This window comes from Armigeres subalbatus, chromosome 1 (assembly GCF_024139115.2).
Source record: "Armigeres subalbatus isolate Guangzhou_Male chromosome 1, GZ_Asu_2, whole genome shotgun sequence".
In the NCBI taxonomy this organism is placed as follows: Eukaryota; Metazoa; Arthropoda; class Insecta; order Diptera; family Culicidae; genus Armigeres; species Armigeres subalbatus.
The window spans coordinates 97,341,580-97,362,842 of record NC_085139.1 but is presented as its reverse complement, the minus strand read 5'-3'; the positions used below and the strand labels follow the sequence as shown (position 1 = coordinate 97,362,842).

The 21,263-nt window shown below is 39.9% G+C and overlaps 1 protein-coding gene across 1 annotated transcript in view; it reads left to right on the top strand.

Moving 5' to 3' along the window:
- Positions 1 to 19,997, top strand: part of LOC134203412 (rho GTPase-activating protein 100F) — a 230,238-nt gene extending 210,241 nt beyond the window's left edge. The window contains exons 12-14 of the mRNA XM_062678289.1: positions 16,306 to 16,709; positions 17,099 to 17,210; positions 17,278 to 19,997. Of these exons, the coding sequence (XP_062534273.1) occupies positions 16,306 to 16,709; positions 17,099 to 17,210; positions 17,278 to 18,911 (2,150 nt within the window). The 3' untranslated portion in view covers positions 18,912 to 19,997. The remainder of the gene's footprint in view (positions 1 to 16,305; positions 16,710 to 17,098; positions 17,211 to 17,277) is intronic.
- Positions 19,998 to 21,263: the final 1,266 nt, after the last annotated feature.

The following is a 21,263-nucleotide window of genomic DNA, read 5'->3' as shown; positions in this document are numbered from 1 at the left end:
AGGTGATCCAAAGATGGCGGCAGCACTACGGAGAGTATCTGAATGGTGAGGTGACAGGAAACGAAGACGATATGATGACGAACCTGGGAGCCGGCGCGCGACACATACGTTATCTAGCTCCGCATCTCCAGGAAATCTAGGAGAGGCTTAGCCGGATGAAAAACAACTAAGCACCTGAACTTTTCCAAGTACCAGCAGTGCTATTTAAATACGCCGGTAAAGCACTGGGCAGTATCAGGCGGGATTCATGGGCGAACGCTCTACCACAGACCAGGTGTTCACCGTACGCCAGATATTTTAGATTTTGCGAATACAAGGTCATCTATTCATCAACTTCAAAGCCGCATATGATACAATCGATCGAAATCAGCTATGGCAACTAATGCATGAACACGGATTTCCGGATAAACTGATACGGTTGTTCAAGTCAGTCATGTGCGTAATATGAGTTCCACGAGCATTCTAGAGTGTACTAGAATGCGGGACTCCTCCAGTCAGGTGACTGGCCATACCTACTAAACCCAAGTTGGGCTCTGTGCAATTCGACATTGCTGATATCAATCACCTATCATGTTTGCATTGCTTACACTCACTAGGATTAACTAACTGCGAATGTGTATCCCGTACGACGACTGCTATGATCTGTCATGTGACTGAGCAACACGGCTATATGAAGCTTGTTCATGTTTATAGGCCTGCCCAATGCCACACAGGTTGTAGCCTTATTTCCCCCAGAACTGGTTCCAATCATTACTTCTGGGCAGCGCCGTAGCGTGTGGTTGGCCCCCGCCAAGGGCGCCAAAATCAAGGAATTCGTGATTAGATGATTTCCACGGAGATTTATGCCATCGCCTTCACTGTCTTTAGCATGCTTGAAGTAGACTTCTAAGGAAGGAGCCCTTGAAGGGGACTTTTCAATACGCTAAAGGCGAAACACAGAGTAGACTGTGCAAAACTATACAGCCGTCCCATGTCGTTTTTAGTTGATAGCCTTCATGCAGCCCTGGTGTTCAACAAAAGAATTCATCAATTAATTTAAGAACTAGAAAGGATTGCAGACAAGCCTAGCCATGATGTGTGATAGAGTAATAACTTATCTGAGCAAATGTGACACCGTCAGCACAGTGGGAATGGCATCGTAAAAACCAACATGGGACAACTATGCTTAGCACGGCAGTATACGGAAGAAGTGATAGAGAGTTGAATTTGAGATAAATTTACTTATTTTACTTAGCTTAGCTTAGACCAGCGGTTCTCAACCTGGGGTACATGTACCCCTGGGGTACTTTCGCTGACCCCAGGGGGTACCTCGGATAAGAATGCATAATGGCGGATGTGTACAGTTCCAAAACAATCATTGATACAGTTTTGATTGTTGCATAGTTTTTATTCTGAATCTTTGGGCTGTTGAACAAAGTATGAAAAGAACATCGAATAGACAAAATTTGAAAATCTTATTGTAATCTATCTGATCGAGACAAAATGCTGAATAAGATGCTTAAAATATGCTTGTGAACAAAAATCTAGAACCAAAAATTTCGAAAGCCTCAAATTAAGAGACGTGAAGACCCTTTTTTTGAAAAGCACATTAACTTCATTGTAAGAGGCTTGGAAGCCTCCTTCTAAGAGTCTCGAAAGCCTACTTCCATGCTGCTCAAGTTCCAAGAGGCTCCGAAGTCGCCTTTCAAAAGGCTCTGAAGCTCCCTTTCAAGAGTCTTGCAAGCCGCTTTGCAAGAGGATCGGAAACCTCCTTTCAAGAGGCTCGGAAGCTTCCTCTCAAGAGGCTCTGAAACCTCCTTCTAAGTGTCTCGAAAGCCTACTTCCATGCAGCTCGAAAGTCCCAAGAGACTCCGAAGCCTCCTTTCAAGAGGCTCGGAAGCCTCCTTTCAAGAGGCTCGGAAGCCTCCTTTCAAGAGGCTCGGAAGCCTCCTTTCAAGAGGCTCGGAAGCCTCCTTTCAAGAGGCTCGGAAGCCTCCTTTCAAGAGGCTCGGAAGCCTCCTTTCAAGAGGCTCGGAAGCCTCCTTTCAAGAGGCTCGGAAGCCTCCTTTCAAGAGGCTCGGAATCCGCCTTGACTGATGTGTGATATTTTGTTCATACAAGGAAAACGGAGATCATTTCCTAGCCATTCGAACCTACATTTGATGTAAGATGTCCACAGTTATGGGGTTGGTGGATATCAAATAAGGTTTGTAATCAATTAAATTTGCTAAACTAAAACTTGGGCTAAAAATTTGGTAATTTTCTATAGCGCTTGGTGTGATTTGACAGAACTCCGGCCATATATCTTATAAGTTACGCTTATTTTCATTTATAGCCAAAAAATAAAGGGGTACCTCAATGAATGTAAAAACTCGAAGGGGTACCTCTCAGGGAAAAGGTTGAGAACCGCTGGCTTTTAAAACAAATTTACTTATTTTACGCAGACAATTTCCGATTCCATTGAGCCAGAAACTTGTTTATGAGTTCAATGGTGAAAAGACAAAGCGAAGATGTTGAATATTCGATTAGCATTGATAACATGAGTTTGATTTTTCCTTTTGGTTCTATATAAACTGGTTAAGCTTTAAACGAGGATGAGTATTTGGAATGAGGTCACTTATCTAACAGCATACTGAACGCAAGAATCTACATCGACGCATTACAATAATGTTGGCGACTGACCTACTTCAAAGTTGAATTTATTTCTGCCAAGCAATTCCACCATTGCCACCTAACTACCGCCAGATCCGATGGCCATTCTGGCCATTAATAAACCCACTCCAAACTTGGGTTTTTCTTGATATTACTAGGTTCCATCGTTAAGCCAGCTATACACAACCATTTCACAACGGAGTTTAATTTTATTAAAAGTCCTTTAGTTCCTTGAAACAACCGACCAAGCCATTATAGAGTTAGATTTTTCTTAAGAAATATGGAGTATCTAAAGGTCACCCAATCCACTCCAAAGTAGGGTTGCTTATTCGTTCGGAAGTAGTTCGGAATTGTTTGTCCAGAACCCGTGCACTATTGGTTCGAATTATTTTTATTTGAATAGGTTTATTGAATTTCATGAACATTTCAATGGATTTCTAGAAATTTTATTGCTTTTCGTAATACTTACTTCCTACCTCTATATTGGAACATCTTCTTCTTCTTCTTCTTCTTATTGGCATTACATCCCCACACTGGGACAGAGCCGCCTCGCAGCTTAGTGTTCGTTAAGCACTTCTACAGTTATTAACTGCGAGGTTTCTAAGCCAGGCTACCATTTTTGCATTCGTATATCATGAGGCTAGCACGATGACACTTTTATGCCCAGGGAAGTCGAAACAATTTCCAATCCGAAAATTGTCTAGACCGGCACCGGGAATCGAACCCAGTCACCCTCAGCATGGTCTTGCTTTGTAGCCGCGCGTCTTACCACACGGCTAAGGAGGGCCCTTATATTGGAACATAGGAAGGATATAAAAGCTTAAGGAATTCATAGAGACAATTTTACACCACACAATTAATTAATTTTAAATCTACCTGATTTGAAAGCGCTCTTTATGTTGAACATCTGCAAGATAGTGAGGGCGCCCAAATTGTCTCTGTCTTATTGTTCCGTGTACCATGAAACTCTGGCCATCCGGAAGATGCTCCCTGACGAATCACAACTAGAGCACGACGCTACGCCACACAGTTTGTTGTGGTTTGTGTAACCTTACCTTGAGTCGCCACGAGTATCTTGGTCTATGTCACATTTCCCTTACTAACTGTTGATTTCCCGTAACACGGTAGCTCACTTTGACGTAGTGTGTTGCGGTATAAGATCTATCAAACAGAGCTTACCTTGCAGACAGTTTAAAGACTCGAATTCCTCTTGTTTGAGTCTAGACTGTATGCAGCGGAAACAAGTTTCCAAACAATTAGTTAAAAAACCTCGGTACCCGGTCCTAGGCTGAACTGACTGCTGGAAAAATCGAGTTAGGGGTTTAAATACGTACTAACTCTTCTTGGCAAAAAATCAATGTTAATGCGGATTTTTGAATTCACGTGGTTTTCATTCACACCGTACGAATCGTCCGTATAAAAATCGACTTTCATCTTCTTATTGGCATTACATCCCCACACTGGGACAGAGCCGCCTAGCATCTTAGTGTTCATTAAGCACTTCCACAGTTATTAACTGCGAGGTTTCTAAGCCAAGTTACCATTTTTGCATTCGTATATCATGAGGCTAACACGATGATACTTTTATGCCCAGGGAAGTCGAGACAATTTCCAATCCGAAAATTGTCTAGACCGGCACCGGGAATCGAACCCAGCCACCCTCAGCATGGTCTTGCTTTGTAGTCGCGCGTCTTACCGCACGGCTAAGGAGGGCCCACATAAAAATCGACTTCAGTGGATTAAAATTGTAATATTCTATGTTTGTCGATCATCAAACAGCACATTCCATAGTAAATTACCAGCGACACTAATCCCCAGCAGCACACATATTCCATATAGGTTACTGCAACTCATATGTGACCAGATTTAGTCGCAGTCAAGTTGCTGCAACCAGATTCGCCTGATTTGTGCTGCTCGGGATAAGTACCTGATCTCAAAATGTTATTTTAATTAAAACTATTTTATTATTCTCTGATTTTGATGAATCAAAATTTAACAATTTTACAACTTTTCGTAACCCTTGAGCAGTTTAAAGAACTAGACTTCGGTGTCATAAGACTGATTTGTTGATTTTTTTTTTTTTCAAAAGTTTTCCCAATTCAGGAACTTCAATCGATTTACTTCTCAATATATCTAAATTTGAAAAAAATTCTAACTACTATTCTTTGAGTTACATATACAATTGGGTAATGTTTGAGTGGCTGCATATCTAGTATATTTAGAGAATATATAGTGCTACTTCGTTCACCTGCTGTGACCCCTGGATCTACGAAGGGCATTCACGATGGAGTCCACTAATGACAACCACAATGGACAATTTACTCCCCACCTCGCGTTCTTGTATGCACAAATTGTATAGATGATCAACATAACTAAAATGAGCTCTGGCTGAGTAAGACTGGGGCATGATGACCAACCAAATTGAATATTTTCTTACAAAGTTGGTAAAATATGCCAAAAAGTTCTTAGTGGAGTTCCTGAAGGGACTCGGAGGAAACTACGATTTTTTTTCTAAGTTTCGTTAGAAATTCCTTTGTAAAACCCTATAAAAAATTCTGCGGAAGCTCATATAGGCATTTTTTCAGAAACCATTAAGGTTCTCGTTGGGAAATTTCTTTAATGAAACCACAGTTAAAACCGTAGAATATTCTTCCACGATTTCATTCGGCAATTTATTAAGGAATGAAATAGTTTCCGAAAGAATTCCTAAAACGATTTCCGAAGAAATTGCTGAAAAAATCTTCTTTTAAAGAAATTTTTAAAAGAACTTAGTGTAAAATACTTCTTCCGAACTTGGCGAACTTCACTATTGATCCCACGACTCACTTCCACAAATCACACCAAGGAAATACAAAACCTTTCTTAATGTAGACTCGTTTATTCCTCATAACGAACAAAGATTTGGGCACGCAGGCCTATATGTATAGGTATTTTATAATTTTGCCCGGTAGCACCGACTTCAAAAATAGTTTACAAGGAAGGAATTCCCGCAGAAAAATCAAAAAGAATCTTTTTAGTAAATTTCGAAAAAAAAATTCTAGGGAATTCCTAGAAGAATTTCCGAATGGTTCCAAATAGCAATATCCGAAGAAATTTCTTTGAATTAATTTCTGAAAAGATTCCCGAAAAAATTAAAAGAAATGGAGAATGTTGTGACGGAATTATTGAGGGAAATATCCAAGAACTTCTTTCTAAAGTGACCAAAGAATTTTTAAAGGATTACCCGTACAAATTCCCAAGGAACTTAACTTGCTAAGGAACCCCTAGCCTAGAGGAATTTCTATAAAATTTCCAACGTTTTTTCTAAAAAACCGAAGGAATTCCTAAAACAATCCTCCGTATTAATTTCCGAAGAAATTCCTAAGCTAATTTTCAATGATTCCGAAGAAATCTGTAAATGAATTTCTGAAGGAATTTTTAGAGGAATTCTAAAATATTTTCCGTCGATATTTCAAAAGGAATTAGCGAAAGATTTTCGGAAAGTATATTTGAAAGAATTTCTAAGGGAATTACGAAAAAATTCCTAAGGAATTTTATGAAACAATTCCTAAAGCAATTTCCTAAGAAATTTTCAAAGGATTATTATTATTATCTTTATTAATGAGGTTTTCGGCCCTGGGCCGGTTCACCTCGTGATTTTCAAAGGAATTTCCTAAAGAACGAGCTATAACGAATTTCCTAAGGTTTTCTTGAACAAAGGAATACGTGGAGGAAAATCCGGCGTAATCCCTGGGGTAAATTCTAAGGAATATCCGAAAGAATTTCCGAAGAACTTCCATCATAAAATACTTCAAATATACCTTTATCGATTCCCCTGGAAATTCCTTTGGGAATCCTTTAGTGAAGTATTTTACCTTCAAAAACTCTTTTAGAAGTTCCTTTAGGAATTATTTTCAAAAATCCATTCAGGTTCTCTTTTGGGAATGCCTTCAAAAGTTTGTTTGGAAATTCCTGCACTAAACCCAACAAAAATTTCTTTAAAAACGCCTCCAAAATTTTATTTGGGAACTCCTCCAGAATTTTATTTCTAAAATAATTAAAAAAATACCGCCCAGAATTCATCCGGAAGGGACTCCAGGACTCCTTCTTTAAAAGATAATTCGTAAAACCTCCGAGATTTCCTTCGGATATTTCTCCAGATTTTTTTTCGGAAGATCTTCCAGGAGATCCTTTGAAATTTATTGAAAATGAAGTTGTTTGCGATGTAGTTACTTATTGAATTTTCGAAAAAAAAATCCAAGAATAAACAACAAACAAACAAAGACTTTAAGAAATATGAAGGCATTTTCGAATTCCTGCAGGAAGTTCCGGAAGAACTCCCGAAGAATGTTTTAAAGGAATTGCTGGAAGAAGTTCTGAAGAAATTCCTTATGGATATCTAGAACAACTTTTTCCAGCAATTCATGAAATAAATGCGGAAACAATTTCAAAAGGAAAAATTTCCGAAGAAATTCTCAACAAATTCGAAGAAATTCTCAAAAGAACGAATGGAAAAATTTTTAAAGAATTTTCACAGGAATTGCTAAAGAAACATCCAAAGGAATTCCTCAAGGAGTCTCGAAGGAGATTGTAGGAATTCGTAGAACAAAATCCGAAAGCATTCCGTAAGAAATTTCCGAAAGAAATTCGTAAAGGATTTTCTGAAGAAATCCGTAATGAAAGAATACCCAAACAAATTTTAGGAAGAATTCCTAAAATAATCTTCTAAGGTTTTTAATAGAAACTTTCCGGAGGAATATCTGGATAAATTATCAAATAAATTTCTTTATTTATTTCCAAACTAATTTCTGAGTACTTTTCGAAGAAATTCATAAATGAATGTTTGAACGATATGTCTTCGAATATTCTCAGAAGTTCAAGGAATTTCACAATAAGGCTTTTACAATACAGTATTAAATAATTTCAAGACAATAAAATTAAATTAAATTTTCGTAATGTTTGAAAATACCTGACGTTTTAACCAAATAATTTGACTAAATACTATGCAGCGAGGCGACAACACCCCAGTTCTAAGCTACAGTAGCTGTGAATAAGAAAATAAGAAGCGTTTAAACTGATGCTCATAATATTTGCTCAGCAATATTTGCTTTGCTGATGCTCAGCAAGTGGTTTTGTCAGTTATATTCAGACATTGATTTCAAAATATAAATAACTTACTCGGGAATCGGAACAAAAAAATCGGTAAAGCATTCACAGTTGGGATTTAATTATTGTGCTAAATCAGTTTGCCAACTGTCCTAATAGCACAAATCTTAAAACAAAGAAAACTGATTAAATAAGTTGATTTAAATAAATAAAAAAAATAAATATTGTCAAAATAAATAATGTGCAACTTGACTTGAAATTCCTTAAGTTCAATCATTTTCCTGCATCAGTGCCAGATCTTTTAAGAATGGGGACGCTTTGGGCATGTATCCAGGCCCCACAACAAACCCATTTTGCGAGTCACCTACAAGTTTATGTGCCCGATTAAATGAGGCTAAAGATCAGTTTAACAATTTATGTATTATTATACTAGATAAAGCCTCATTCAAACTCTCAAACTAATCAACGAACCTATTAATTAACCATGACAATGTATGTCACTACACCGACTTAGAGACACCATCGTAGGATGTAGCTAGGGTTCCGACGCATGGTCAAAAACAATATTACTGTTCTGTTTTCACAAGAAAGGATTGATTTCCTATTGATAAAGGGCGCACCTCCAATGGGATTGCTCTCTGTGAAGGGTCTAAATAGCAGGACCTTGTCATGGTGCTCTTGAGAAAACAAAACAACAACTGTATCGAAACCGATACTGCATTGCTTATCAATAATAATGAAGTAATTCGACATGCACTTCAACACTAAGGATACGCTTGTCATAAGACGAGTTTGTACAATCCCATTGAATTCCACCACTTAATTGTATCTTGACAGATACGTATTTCGACCTCAACAGTAAGGCCGCCTTCAGGCCGTCTCGACGAAGTCAAGTACGAGACACTGAAGACGGCCTTACTGTTGAGGTCGAAATACGTATCTGTCAAGATACAATTAACGGGTGGAATTCAATGGGATTGTACAAACTCGTCTTATGACAAGTGAAGACATTCCACTAAAAGCTCAAAATAATTTTCTTATCACTAAGGATACGGGTAACGCTACAATAGATCTAATAACAGGTCGCAGTGGCACACCCGAACAGGAAAAACTGTTGATAATAATTATACATGTGTGGTTCCGAATGGCCGGAGCTAAATGCGATGACAGCAGCTCTCCGTAGGTGCGTGTGCACGCCAAGTAGATCTGACAAGAAGAAGTCAAGTCACGGCTTGCTGCTCACCAATCGACACGCTGAGGTGATCACACGCTGATGGTAACTGACTTAAACCCCACATTACCTCCTTCTCTCACAAAAAAGCAACAACAAAATCCTCTAGCATAGGATGCAGTGTTTTTTTCGCGAGACGAAGATGAATGTTGGACATGTTGCATTTGAAGAACCGATTAATGCATTTGAAAACAGAACTCCAAAATAATCTTGTCTTAACTTCGTGGTTTTCATTCGCAGAACAACTATATTGAAGTCAATGGAATGTATCGTTTGAATTTTAATTTAAGATGATACCTACACTACAAAAATTCCACACATTTTTATTGGCAAAAATCCATTAATTTAATTCATGATTCTTATTAGTGCACACATAACCACTCTCCACGCGAAGTACAAATATAATCTATAATCAAATGAAGTGTATGTGTGGTCTCTAATATGCAGTTATTGAATTTATGTGTGGGTACAAATTGCATATATTTGGGTCGCCAAATTGCAAAAATTTATGTAAAAGCGACAAATATATTCAATATAAAGAATTTTTTCGGTGTAGTGTTATGATATTGAACTCTCAAGACACATTATAGATTGCAGGAATAATCCAAATACCTTATTCTGCCCAATTAATCTAATCCTACTATCACATTCGAGTATAGTAACACCACCAAGCTGACCTTCAACATATAGATGTTGAACTTCCGACCAACCGCCTCAGAAAATGATATTTATTTAAAAAAAATATCTCAATTTTATACTTATGTTAACTAGTACTATTAGCCAACAACTCCAAACTAATAGCTTTGTGAAAGCTGACGTTTTTTTTTTTACTTCGTAAATTTCGGATATATGATCCAACGGGCAATTCCGCTTTGACTACTAAGTCAGTGATTCCCTAAATAAACTTCAAGATAATCTATTTCGCCTTCCAAACAACTTTGTGGCATATGATAGTTCTCCATATTTGTTAGAATGAGCTTAACTTGTGGTCTCATGTACACTGTCAATTGTATAAATTTTAAACTAAATTTATTTTAACCAAAATCTATGCTTCCAGGACTCACCCTGGGATTTTCTAAATCGTCAACTCTTTTTTTCGGCAGTCTCCCAGACGCACTTTCTAAACCACGATCCATTCTTCAGCGGTCTTCCTAACGCGCTTTGTGATTTTTCAAACCACAATCCAGAGACGCGCGGCTACAAAGCAAAACCATGCAGAGGGAGGCTGGGTTCGATTCCCGGTGGGATGTCAAATTTTCCACTTTAGTGCTTGGCCGAGCCTGTCGATATGACCGGATTACCACCAGTACGCATAACACCAGTAACACCAGTACACAAGATTTGTGGGGCCCAGGGCTACGGCCCACACGACCCCTCCCCTACATCCGGTCTTGCTCATCTGACTGATATTCAATCGATTGATTGCCTTTGAGTCAGATTCAAACAACGTATGCGATATTAGAGTCAAAAGAGTAGACATTGAGGCGGGGGAGCCGTAAAGGGAGAACAATACTGGCGGCGCCAGAGTTCTAGTAATGGTGTGGCACCATTTGTGATTTGGCGTTAATAGTAAGAATTATAATTGGAGGCGATAATTCCCAGCAAGCATTCTTTCCACAACTCTATGACAAAACTTCAGGAATTTCCAGGCCGGTCACAATGCACAATGTTGGGTTTTGTTTGGCGTGTTTGGAAATCAAACTAGAACTGAAACTATCAGTTCTCAACGCAGTAGTATTTTTATTTTTCGAGCACTTTTTGAAACTGATTGGCAACTGCTCGACTGGTTTGATATAATTATGATTTGAAACTGGAATAAAACTGAGTTTCATATTTATTCAATAAAGTTTGTGTGTCGCAGATAATAGAAAAGCTCATTGAGAAAGGTTAATTTTAATTAATTGCATATTATTCGGCAACTCGGCCGTACGAAAATCATTTTTTTTTGTTAAATATCTTGGCTGTTAAAAAAATTATTTTGAACTTTTTAGTGAAATGTCTTCACTTGTCATAAGACGAGTTTGTACAATCCCATTTAATTCCACCACTTCATTGCACCTTGACAGATACAAGTCGACACTGATGACTACCTTACTGTTGAGGTCGAAATACGTATCTGTCAAGGTACAATTAAGTTGTGGAATTAAATGGGATTGTATAAACTCGTCTTATGACAAGAGATCTTAGCTATGCATTTACACAGCACATGTTTCGAAATGGACAAATTGATATGAAATTTGAGAAAAAGAATCCACGTGTCTTGGAGGGGTTCGAACCCTCAACCTCCTACTCTCTAGATAGGCGTGATAGCCCCTACCCAACAAGACCACTTAAAGGTCACGTTTTCGGAAAAGCCATCCGAATTCGAGTAGGACCAACCTCCAACGCGATTAGCTCTTTTTTGCAAATTGAATATCTTTGGATTTGTATGCAAATTTCGCATAGGCAGTTCACAGTGCGCATTTTCGCCTACTATGCAGGACAACGTCTGCCGGATCAACTAGTTCAAGATGTTTTTTCGAAATTTCCTCTGAGTATTTCCCCAGAAAATCCTTCGGAAATAACTTCGGAGATAAATGCAGAAATTCCTCAAGACATTCCTTTGAATATTTAAAAAATGAATTTGAAAAAAAAATCAAAAATTTCTTAGGAGTTCTTTTACAATTTTTTGAGAATTTCTAAAAATCTTTTGAAAACTCCTTCGGAAATTCTCCAGGAATAATTTAGAAGATAACACCAGGCTTTTTGTTTGACATACGTCCAGGGATTATTCGGAAAATTCTTCGGAAATCTTTTTAGCAAAACCATACGAAATTTCTTACAAAATTCCTGCAAGAATTATTCCGGAAGTTCTGTTGGGAGATTTTTTTCGGAAATTTATTAAAGATTGAAAATACTAAAGGAATTTTTGGATTAGTTTCTAAAGGAAATTTCAAAGGAATTTCCAGATGAAATTTCTGTAAGAAATCTTAAAGTAATTTACGACTGATTCCTAAAAGAATTCCTAATGGATTTCTGAAGGGATTCCTGAAAAAATCTTAAAGGAATATCCAAAGGTCTAAAGAAATTCCCAATGAAAAGTGGGGAGGAATTTTTGAATGAGTTCCTAAAACAATTCGATAGAATTCCTGCCCTTCATTTACTTCCACTACGATCAGGGATTGAATCCTACACAGTATAAAAATGTTACAGCATATATGATGTAACAAAAAGGCTCCGTTCGATTCGACTCATTTTTCCATCACTTTTTAAAATTACAGGTCGTCGTTACTATAGAGCTTGTATTCAATATTGCATACAAGAAAAAGTTGGATGTAAAATTAGAGGCTATTGAGTACAAAAATAAGACTTTAAATATTTCCATGGCGAGCAATTTTCAGAATTTTTAACTGTGTAAAGAGAAAGAACAAGTCTCTCACTTATCATCTCTGTATACATATACAATATGTAGCCTACCGTGAGAGACTTTTTTGGCAAGCTTTCATGATGAAGAACTGATTCTAGATGTTATACCCCATGATAAATTTCTTTTAGAAAGCTCCAAATGCGGGGAGCACTAGCTCTGATGATGCATTTCAACTTGTTCTACACAGCTGTGCAGTAACCAACACGAAAGGAGCGAAAACAAAGCGAGAATCACCACATTTCTTTGGGGGCTGCCTATCCGATTTTGTTTTTTCGCTCATGGCTAGTTATGATTCGGAACAGTTTTGCCGCTCCTTTATCGTTGTTCGTTATCTATTGAGAGCAATTTCTGCAAACCCTGTCTACGATGAATTTTTGTATCGACAAATTTGTATTTCGTTCTCTACTTGAAAACTTCTTCAGTGTTTTGATATTGAAAAATTAGAAAACGAAATACGTATCTGTCAATACATGAATTCATCAAAAATAATAATATCAAAAATGCCTGGATGAAGTTCTAAAGAAATTGCGAAGGAATTCCTAGAATTTCTTCAAAGAGCTTCCGAAGGAATTTCTTTGAAAAAAACCTGATAAAATTGTTGCAGCAAAACAAAAGTTCGAAGGAATACCTAAACCAATTTCCAAAAGAAATCATGAAGAAATTTCCAAAGAAACTCTCCTAAGGGAATTTCGGAAGGTTTCCTTATACAATTTCAATAGGTGTTATAAAGATGTTGTTGATGATGATAATGAAATTTCCAATGGTTTTTATCACTGTCCGGTTTTTCGAAGGTTTTTTTCCAGATTTTCCTGACGAAATTCTGCATAAATTCCTCTAGAAATTTATATGAGAATTCCAATTCGCGAATACGAAGGTAATGCCTCTACTCACTCTTATGGCAAAAACTCATTGCTATCTGTCAGACTGTGCGTGAAACATGGTGGCAATCACCTCTTCTTGTTCCTCCACAGTAAAATCCCATAAGGAAATATCAGACAGTGCGTGACCCATTTACCTTCGAAGTCGCAAATAGGTAGTTGTGAAAAAATTCCATTGGAAATGCTTTCGTTGATTCGTATAATAATTCATTAAGAAATACCTTTCAAATGATTCGGAAACTCGTTGAAACTTTTATTCAAAAATCTATTCAAATTGTTCTTTGGAATTTTCTTCAAGAATTCATCCAGAAATTCCCCCTGAAATACATCTGGAAATTCTTCCAGGAATTTCTTCTAAAATTTCTCCAGAAATTCTTCTCGGAGCTCCACCAGCAATAATTTATAAAGTTCCCCCAGTTTATTTGAATATTCTTCCCGGGATTTCTTCGTAAAATCTCCCGAAAGGCGTTTGTAAATTTCTTCAGAAATTATTCAGTTAAATAATGTGGAATTTTCTTTTCACTATTCCTGCAGGAATCATTCCGGAAATTTTTTTGGAAGAATTCTTTAGGAAAATTATTGGAGAATTAAATAGCAAATCCGAAATTAATTTATGGAAGATTTTCCAAAGGGAATTCAAAAGGATTTTCTGAGAAAATTCTAAAGAATTCTCGAAGCAATTCCCAAAAGAATCTCTAAATGAAATTTCCGAACCATAATTTTATGAATAAATTCCCAAAAGGGCGCTCAGAGAAAATTCTGACGAAATTGCAGAAGAAATCTAAAGGAATCTATGTAAGAGATGCCAAACAAAATCTGGAGGAACGACCGAAAATATTTCTGTAAGAATTTTCGAATGAATTCTTGGAGATTGGATTCGGAGGGAAATTTTTAGGGAATTCCAAGAATTTCTTTCCAGACTTTCCGAAGGGATTTCTTGAGAAAGTACTGACAGTACAATTCCGAACCGAACAAATTCCTAAAGGAATTTCCAAAGGTATTCCTACAGAAATTTTGGATGGATTTCTCCAAAAGCAATTCCTGGAGGTATTCCTAAAACAATTTCCGTAGGTATCCCTGAAGGAACTTCCGAAGGATTTTGCTAAAGAATTTTTGAAGAAATTTCTAAAAGAATTCGTAAAGGAATTTCCGATAGACTTTTCGAAATTTCTTAAAATTTCTTCTTTGAATTTTTGTACGAATATTATAAGAAATGTTTGAATTTATCTAAAAAATAATTTCTGAAGAACTTTTTGCATCCCAAGAAATACCAACAGAATTTTTTGAGCAATGCTTATAGAAATTCTTACAAAGATTTAAGAATGTCGGAAATGCCTTCAGGATTGAAAATTTCGTTCGCATGGATGACAAATCATCGAGTGGCTGACGTTGGCATCAGTAGCAATGAAGTGGAGTCTTCTTTGAAAATTCGGATTTTCTGCGTCCGCGGCTGGGGCTATGACTTGAGCTACTCCCTCGTTCTCGTTTACTTGGAGCTGGTGTACTTGATGAAGGCTTTGGTTCGCTACGAGACCGCGTGCTTGGTCAGCTTACCCGGCAGTAAGAGACGCACGGCTGTTGCTGAAGTGCGCCAGACGGGAGGTCTAAGCCCCGATACGCTTGAAGATGTCGTTTACGAAGCTGTCCATGATGTTCATCGTGTTCAAAGGGACACCAGTACCCCGGTTGAACCTGCTTCAACACCTTGTAAATGTAGATAGATGGCATGCAAAAATGTATTCGCTTGGATGACGTCTCAAGTAATCGAGTGGCTGACGTTGGCATCAGTAGCAGTCAAGTGAAGGTCGTTCACTTTGCGAATCCTAATGCAGACAATGAACCGGTACCACCGAGCTCATAATAAGCAACACAACGCTTTAGCATGCGCTTCCACTGGTAAGGCGCTAGCAATAGGTGCACCCAAAAACAAATCTGTCATTTATTGCATTTATCGCAGAGGCCAATTTGGCAATTACTAGATTGACCACAGTCAACCCGAGGCACCAGCCCCACAACCTCGGATCGTCATGGACAGACCACTCAATCTATGAGAGACCATACTGTGTAACAGTTGGGGTCACTCTCCCTCAGCCACAATACTGCAGAAGCAGCATGCACAATTTGTGCACCTCACTACCGATCATTCGTACCATGTGAGGCTTACTTGTGGCCCTCACTCATACGATCGACCAGTTGACCAGTCACTCTATGGGGGGCATTACTGGTAATACCCCCACCTTAGCTGGTGGCTTATATAAAATGTTCACCCCATGCTTGGCAATCGCACGCGAGATCTCCCAGCCTTTCAATGAGAGCTCCATACTAACGGCCATGTCTCTAGCATCATGGAAAGTTAGTAATCCAATTGGCGACACCGAATGCCATTTCGTTTTAGTCCAAAGACCAATGGGCTTCGTGGTTGGCAGTATCTAAATCGTTTCCAAAATTGCAAGTCACTGTAATCCATCGGAGAGCAACCATGTAGGACTTTGATCTCCCCGTGGACGGCATTTGAAACAAGAGTTCTCACTTATTTTTCAAAGGCTGATAACTCATTTCACGCATGTTCTGAAAATCGGCTTCATCGCAAGTAATTACACAAGCAATTTGCATAGAGCGTTTGCAGGACTCTTATTAGCCTCATTATAACACTACTAGGAGATAAAAAAAAACAACCAGAACTCGGAGGTACAAGACCGAACGTCTGTTTCGCACGGTAGCGCGACACGAAATTAAATTTTATCCCCCATATGTGTTACGTAATATGTGAACAAACCATTGGCTATAATTGCAATGCGTCATAAGAATCATTCTTTCCCCGTAGCATTGGGATATTCTGTACCTATAAACGCATATTCATCGATCAATGTCTCAATACTCTTAATGGGAATGTGATTGTTCGTTGCTATCTTCAGTGTAGTCCCTGTATGTGTGACCCTTACGAAAAAAAAAATCTTTCCCCCTTTCACAGAAACCCTCTATAAAAATTTCATAAATATCAACCAGAAATGCCAATTCACTCTCATAAAGCGAACGCAATATCTCGTGGTTAATTCAGAGTCCTATGTAGACAGGTCGGCGCGGCGAGCCAGTAGAGCCGCGTGGAAACAAAGCCAGTGCGTTGCCAGCGGGCAAATCTCCGGCGCTACACCCGTCCCTCCCATCATCGTTGGGGGCGGCGCCGCTCAGCCTCAGCAGCAGCAGCCTCAGTCTCAGCTCCAACACCAGCCACCGATCTCAGCACCACCATCCATCGTCAGCGGCGGCGTCGGCGGCGGCGGCATCATCCTCCCTGTCGGCGGCATCGGGGACGGCGGCGGCGGAGGCTATCTCCCGTTCAGTAGCCAGCAGTCCATCAACAACCTCCTTACAACTAGGTCCGCATCCGCTCTCAGCCACTCCCAGCAATCTACCGTATCAATCAGTAGTGGCTCAGTTAGCTCAATCCCATCGAGCCTCGCCACAAGTGGGCCAACAGGTAATGATCAAATAACTAATCTTTCAGAATCTCACTCGACAATCCTCTCCTATAACTGTTACTGAACATGTCCTTACTCATGAGATATCTCATCCATACGTATGGATGGCCAGATACAGACCTACAATTGACACTTTAACATTTTCAAACACACACACGAATACTACATACGGCAGCTAAATTCCTTTTTGCGTTTTGTCTAGTTCCTAGTGAATCTCTATTTCTCTTGAACATACACCAACACTCGAGCACCCTAACTACGCACTTTGAATTGAACTGTTTAACCGTACATTTAACGATCATCCCTTAGTGTTAGCATTATGACTTGTTACGATAGCGATAGATCACCGTAAGAGAGGGCGCCACTAATTCGATTACTTCTCTTACAGCCCCATCAATTGGAGGCCTCAGCGGCCTCGGCGGAGCACGGCCCATCGCCACGTCACGTCACACCCTCCCCAAGCTCTAGTTCCACATCGTCGGCATCCGGATCCGGTTCCGGTGAGTTTAAATCGATGTGCCCGCTCACAACCACTTGCTACAATACTCTTTTTATGGGGTTTCTTAGGTACTGATACTATTAAACGTGGCGCATCACCCGCTTCGGTTAAGTTCAAAGAATCCAGCAGTAGCTATTCCCTGAAGTCCGATACTAGCCGCATCCTCAGCAGCAGCAGCAGCTTGGCAAAGAAGTTTACTCCAAATGGGGGTGGCAACGGCGGCGATTCCATTGCAAATGGTTCCTCCCCGTACGAGCATCATTCGCCGTCGTCCTCGATTCTTGGCAATGGGAACGGAGCTATTCGGAAGCAACAGCATCAGCGCGATGGCAACGGCAGCACCAGCAGCACTATCAACAATGGACCAAATATCTCCTCATCATCAGATTTACAACTTCCATCCAGAAGTGTTCTTTTCTCATCAGACTACCTATCATCTTCATCGATCTCCTCGACAGCGATGACATCAACGGCAGCAGCGACAATAGTGAAGCCGCTGTCAACTCTGGACGTTGCCACTTTCAGCCTGGACGAGAAGAACAACTTGGTAGTGTCCCCGTCGCCTTCCTCGGCGTCGGAGTCGTCACACCATTCGTCGAACTCCTCGCTACGGGAGCGATCTCCACAGCCTTCGCCTTCGCTGAAGCGCCAGGAACCTATCGATCGAACCGATAGTGCCACGAGCTCCGGTGCGGGCGGTTCGAGTTTGTTCTCCTCACTGCGCAGTCAAACGCTCGGCAGCTACCAGTTTCCGTCGAGTTCGCTGAAGTTGTCGAGTCAGCTGAGCGCTGATTCGGCCACTTCGGCGGATGACGGCAGCACGTCTTCGTTGCTTCGGAAGCTGACCACATCGCTGTCGAGATCCATCACCAGTAATACAGGCACATTACCATTATCCTTAGGTAGGCAAGGCGCTAGTAGTGCACTATATCAGCAAGAAATGAGCTATTCGGGTGGAAGCAGCGGTAGTAGTAGTAGTGGTAAACCAACGAGTGCTTCTCTAAATTATGCAAACCCAGCTGGTGGTAGCGATTTACTGAGCGGTGGCAATGGTAATGGGGGTAATGCAGTTACTACTGCGGCGGCTGTCAGTAGTATGAGCATCTACGGGACGCTTCCGAAAAATTCGTCAATCTATTCGTACGGTGGAACGTCATCTGGTTTACTGACTGGCACGTTCAGTTCGTACGGAATTAGTGATAGGCTAAGGGCGTTTACCGGCAGCGGTAGTGGCAGTGCAGGGGAGGACAGTTCCAGTGGGCTGGGATCCAGTATGACAACGACTGCTACTACGTCTAGCTCCGGGGCGGACAGTGGAGCCGGCTCCAGTGCTGCCGACCTGGGCGCTAGCGGATATGACTACGAGTCGTCTGGGTTCTCGTCTGCAGGGCTGACTTCATCCTACGGTACCACATCGGCTTCCTCTTCCGTGTCGATGACTACATCGGCGGGCTCTGGGCTTTCGTCGTCATACTTCAGTACTGGAAGCGGTAGCAGTCCTTTTGGTGGAATAAGTGGCGAGGCAAGCAGTAGCGGTCCCCCGACGTATCGAGTGCAATATTCGTCAACGAATCCCTTCCTACCTAGTTACAATCCTCCAAACGATAATGCCGGTGGTGGTGCTGCAAATATTGGCGGTTCAAGCGGTCGCAATGGTGGACTAAGGTCCTCGGATGAAGACGACTCATTCGATATGAAGTAAAGTGCCACCACAGGCCACAGTTCAACTCCAACAGTATTAGTCAAATCGTAGCTGACCGAGGTATTTAGAGGTCTCTTCGTTAACTGTGTAGTAGGATAATTACTAATACCAACCAACAGAACCTAACAATCAAACTTTACTTTCCTTCATATGGTGTATTTTCTCCGACTACAAAACAATCAAAACTAAGCATTTCTTTTCTTAAATATTCGACACTATTGTTTACACAAAAATAAGCGCGTGTTTTCACGCTATCAAGAGACTCCTTTTCTAGGTTACGTTTTTATTACAACAAAACAGATCTACAGGTGTATAACACAAAAATAGGCAAGCGTTAGATACAAAAATACAAATTTTGCGGAAAACACACAAATACTTATCAAACTGTATTGTATACCGGCAGGGAAGTAGAACCTGTACCACAACAACTGAAGCATTTACTACGAAAACGGCATTCAGAATCAGCAAAACTCCAACAGTTTATATTACTGAACGTATGCATTTGATACGCTTTACTTGTCCTTCAAACGAACCAATAAACAAAAGGAAAATCCAAAATAACAACAAAGAATGCTTTACAAAACGCAAATCCCATTTTCAAGTTCACTCACACACAGTCAAAACAATCCACAAGAGAGATTATGCTGTCAGAGAACACACTCACTTCAATCACGTGCTATTAACTGATAGATTAAGATGCGTGAATAAAAAAACAACAAAAACAAATCGAAAACAATAAGACGAAAAAGAACAAGACTTACTTTTACATTTAATGAAAGAGAAAAACTAAACAAACAAACGAACGAGCATTTGTCGATCAGTAAATTTAAAACAAACACACACCTACACATGGACACAACTGCACGCATTCAAGCATGCTTGCACGCACACGATGAACTAAATTTGTTAAATAGAAAGCGCTTCGAACCATACACACACTATGTAAATCAGACAGAGCAGCATTAGTGATTGGATTTTGAGACCACTTATAGCTCACAGCAGCCATACATCCATTTACCCTTTCAAGAAAGCCCATTTATAGCGCAGTAACTTTTTACTAGGAGATTTTTGCTGGAAGTAGTCGAACGTCATCATCTCAGCATCATACTGTTGTGTATTAGGAAAAACTTAAAACACCTTCACCTAACGACAGAAATTAGAAAATCTGATTTGTATATGCAATTTATATAAGTTTCCAGTTTGATCTTCTCGTAATTCATAATTGGAAATAGTCAAGGAAATAGTCATCTGAAAAATCATCAACATCATGAACAAGAACATATTTTGCAGTTTTTTAGTTGTACATCCCGGGCAGAAGCCATGAACAGCATAACAAAACATGATATAAACTTGATTGATATAAAAGATAAAAGAACAGGCAATAATATCAAAAAATTGCAACGAAATAACATTTAAATGTCAAAATATGCTATGGATAAGAACAAGTCAATAGCGCAATCGAAGCAATCTTCGACAGTAGTCAAAGACATGTGGTCAACCGTCACGGACTGTAGTGACAGTTTCCCTGCAGACTCCCGCTTACCTTACCGCTATTTCAACAATTCACATCAGCATCTGAGAAGGACTGTCATCAGAATTCCCACCACAATCCGAGAAGAATTCTCATTGGACTCGAGACGAGCCAGCCCAGGGCTGAAAGTCTCGCTAATAAAGACAAAAAAAAATCTCATTGGAATCCCTAAAGAATTCCTTCCAGAATCATCGAAGTATTCCAACCGGAATCCAAAAGAATTCACACTCGATTTCTTCCGGTATCGTTGAGGGAAACCCTTGGAAATCTGTGAATCATAATCCATGGAGGATTTGCTTCAGAATCTCTCGTTAAGTTGCTTCGGAATTCCTCCGGAGTCGTTCGAAGATTTGTTTCGGAATCGTTCGGAGATTTGCTTCGGAATTCCTTGACGATTTGTTTCAGAATACTTCGACGATTTGCTTCAAAATGCCTTGAATATTTAATTCGGAGTCTCGAAGTTTTGCCTCGGAATTTCTGAATGATTTGCTTTGGAATCCCTCGACGATCGAAATCCCTCTGACGATTTGTTTCGAAATCCCTCGACGATTCACCTAGGAATACATCGACGGTTCGCTTCGGAATCCCTCGAAGATTTAGTTCGGACTCTCTCGACGATTTACTTCGAAATCCCTCGGCGATTTGCTTGGGAACTATTCGAAGATTTGCTTCAACACCCTTGGAGGATTCCCTTCGAAATCGCTGGAGGATTCTTTACGGAACCCCTGGAGGATCAATTCGGAGTCCCTCGACGATATGCTTCGGGATCCCTCGACAGATTGTTTCTGAATCCTTCGACGATTTGCTTCGAAATCTCTCGA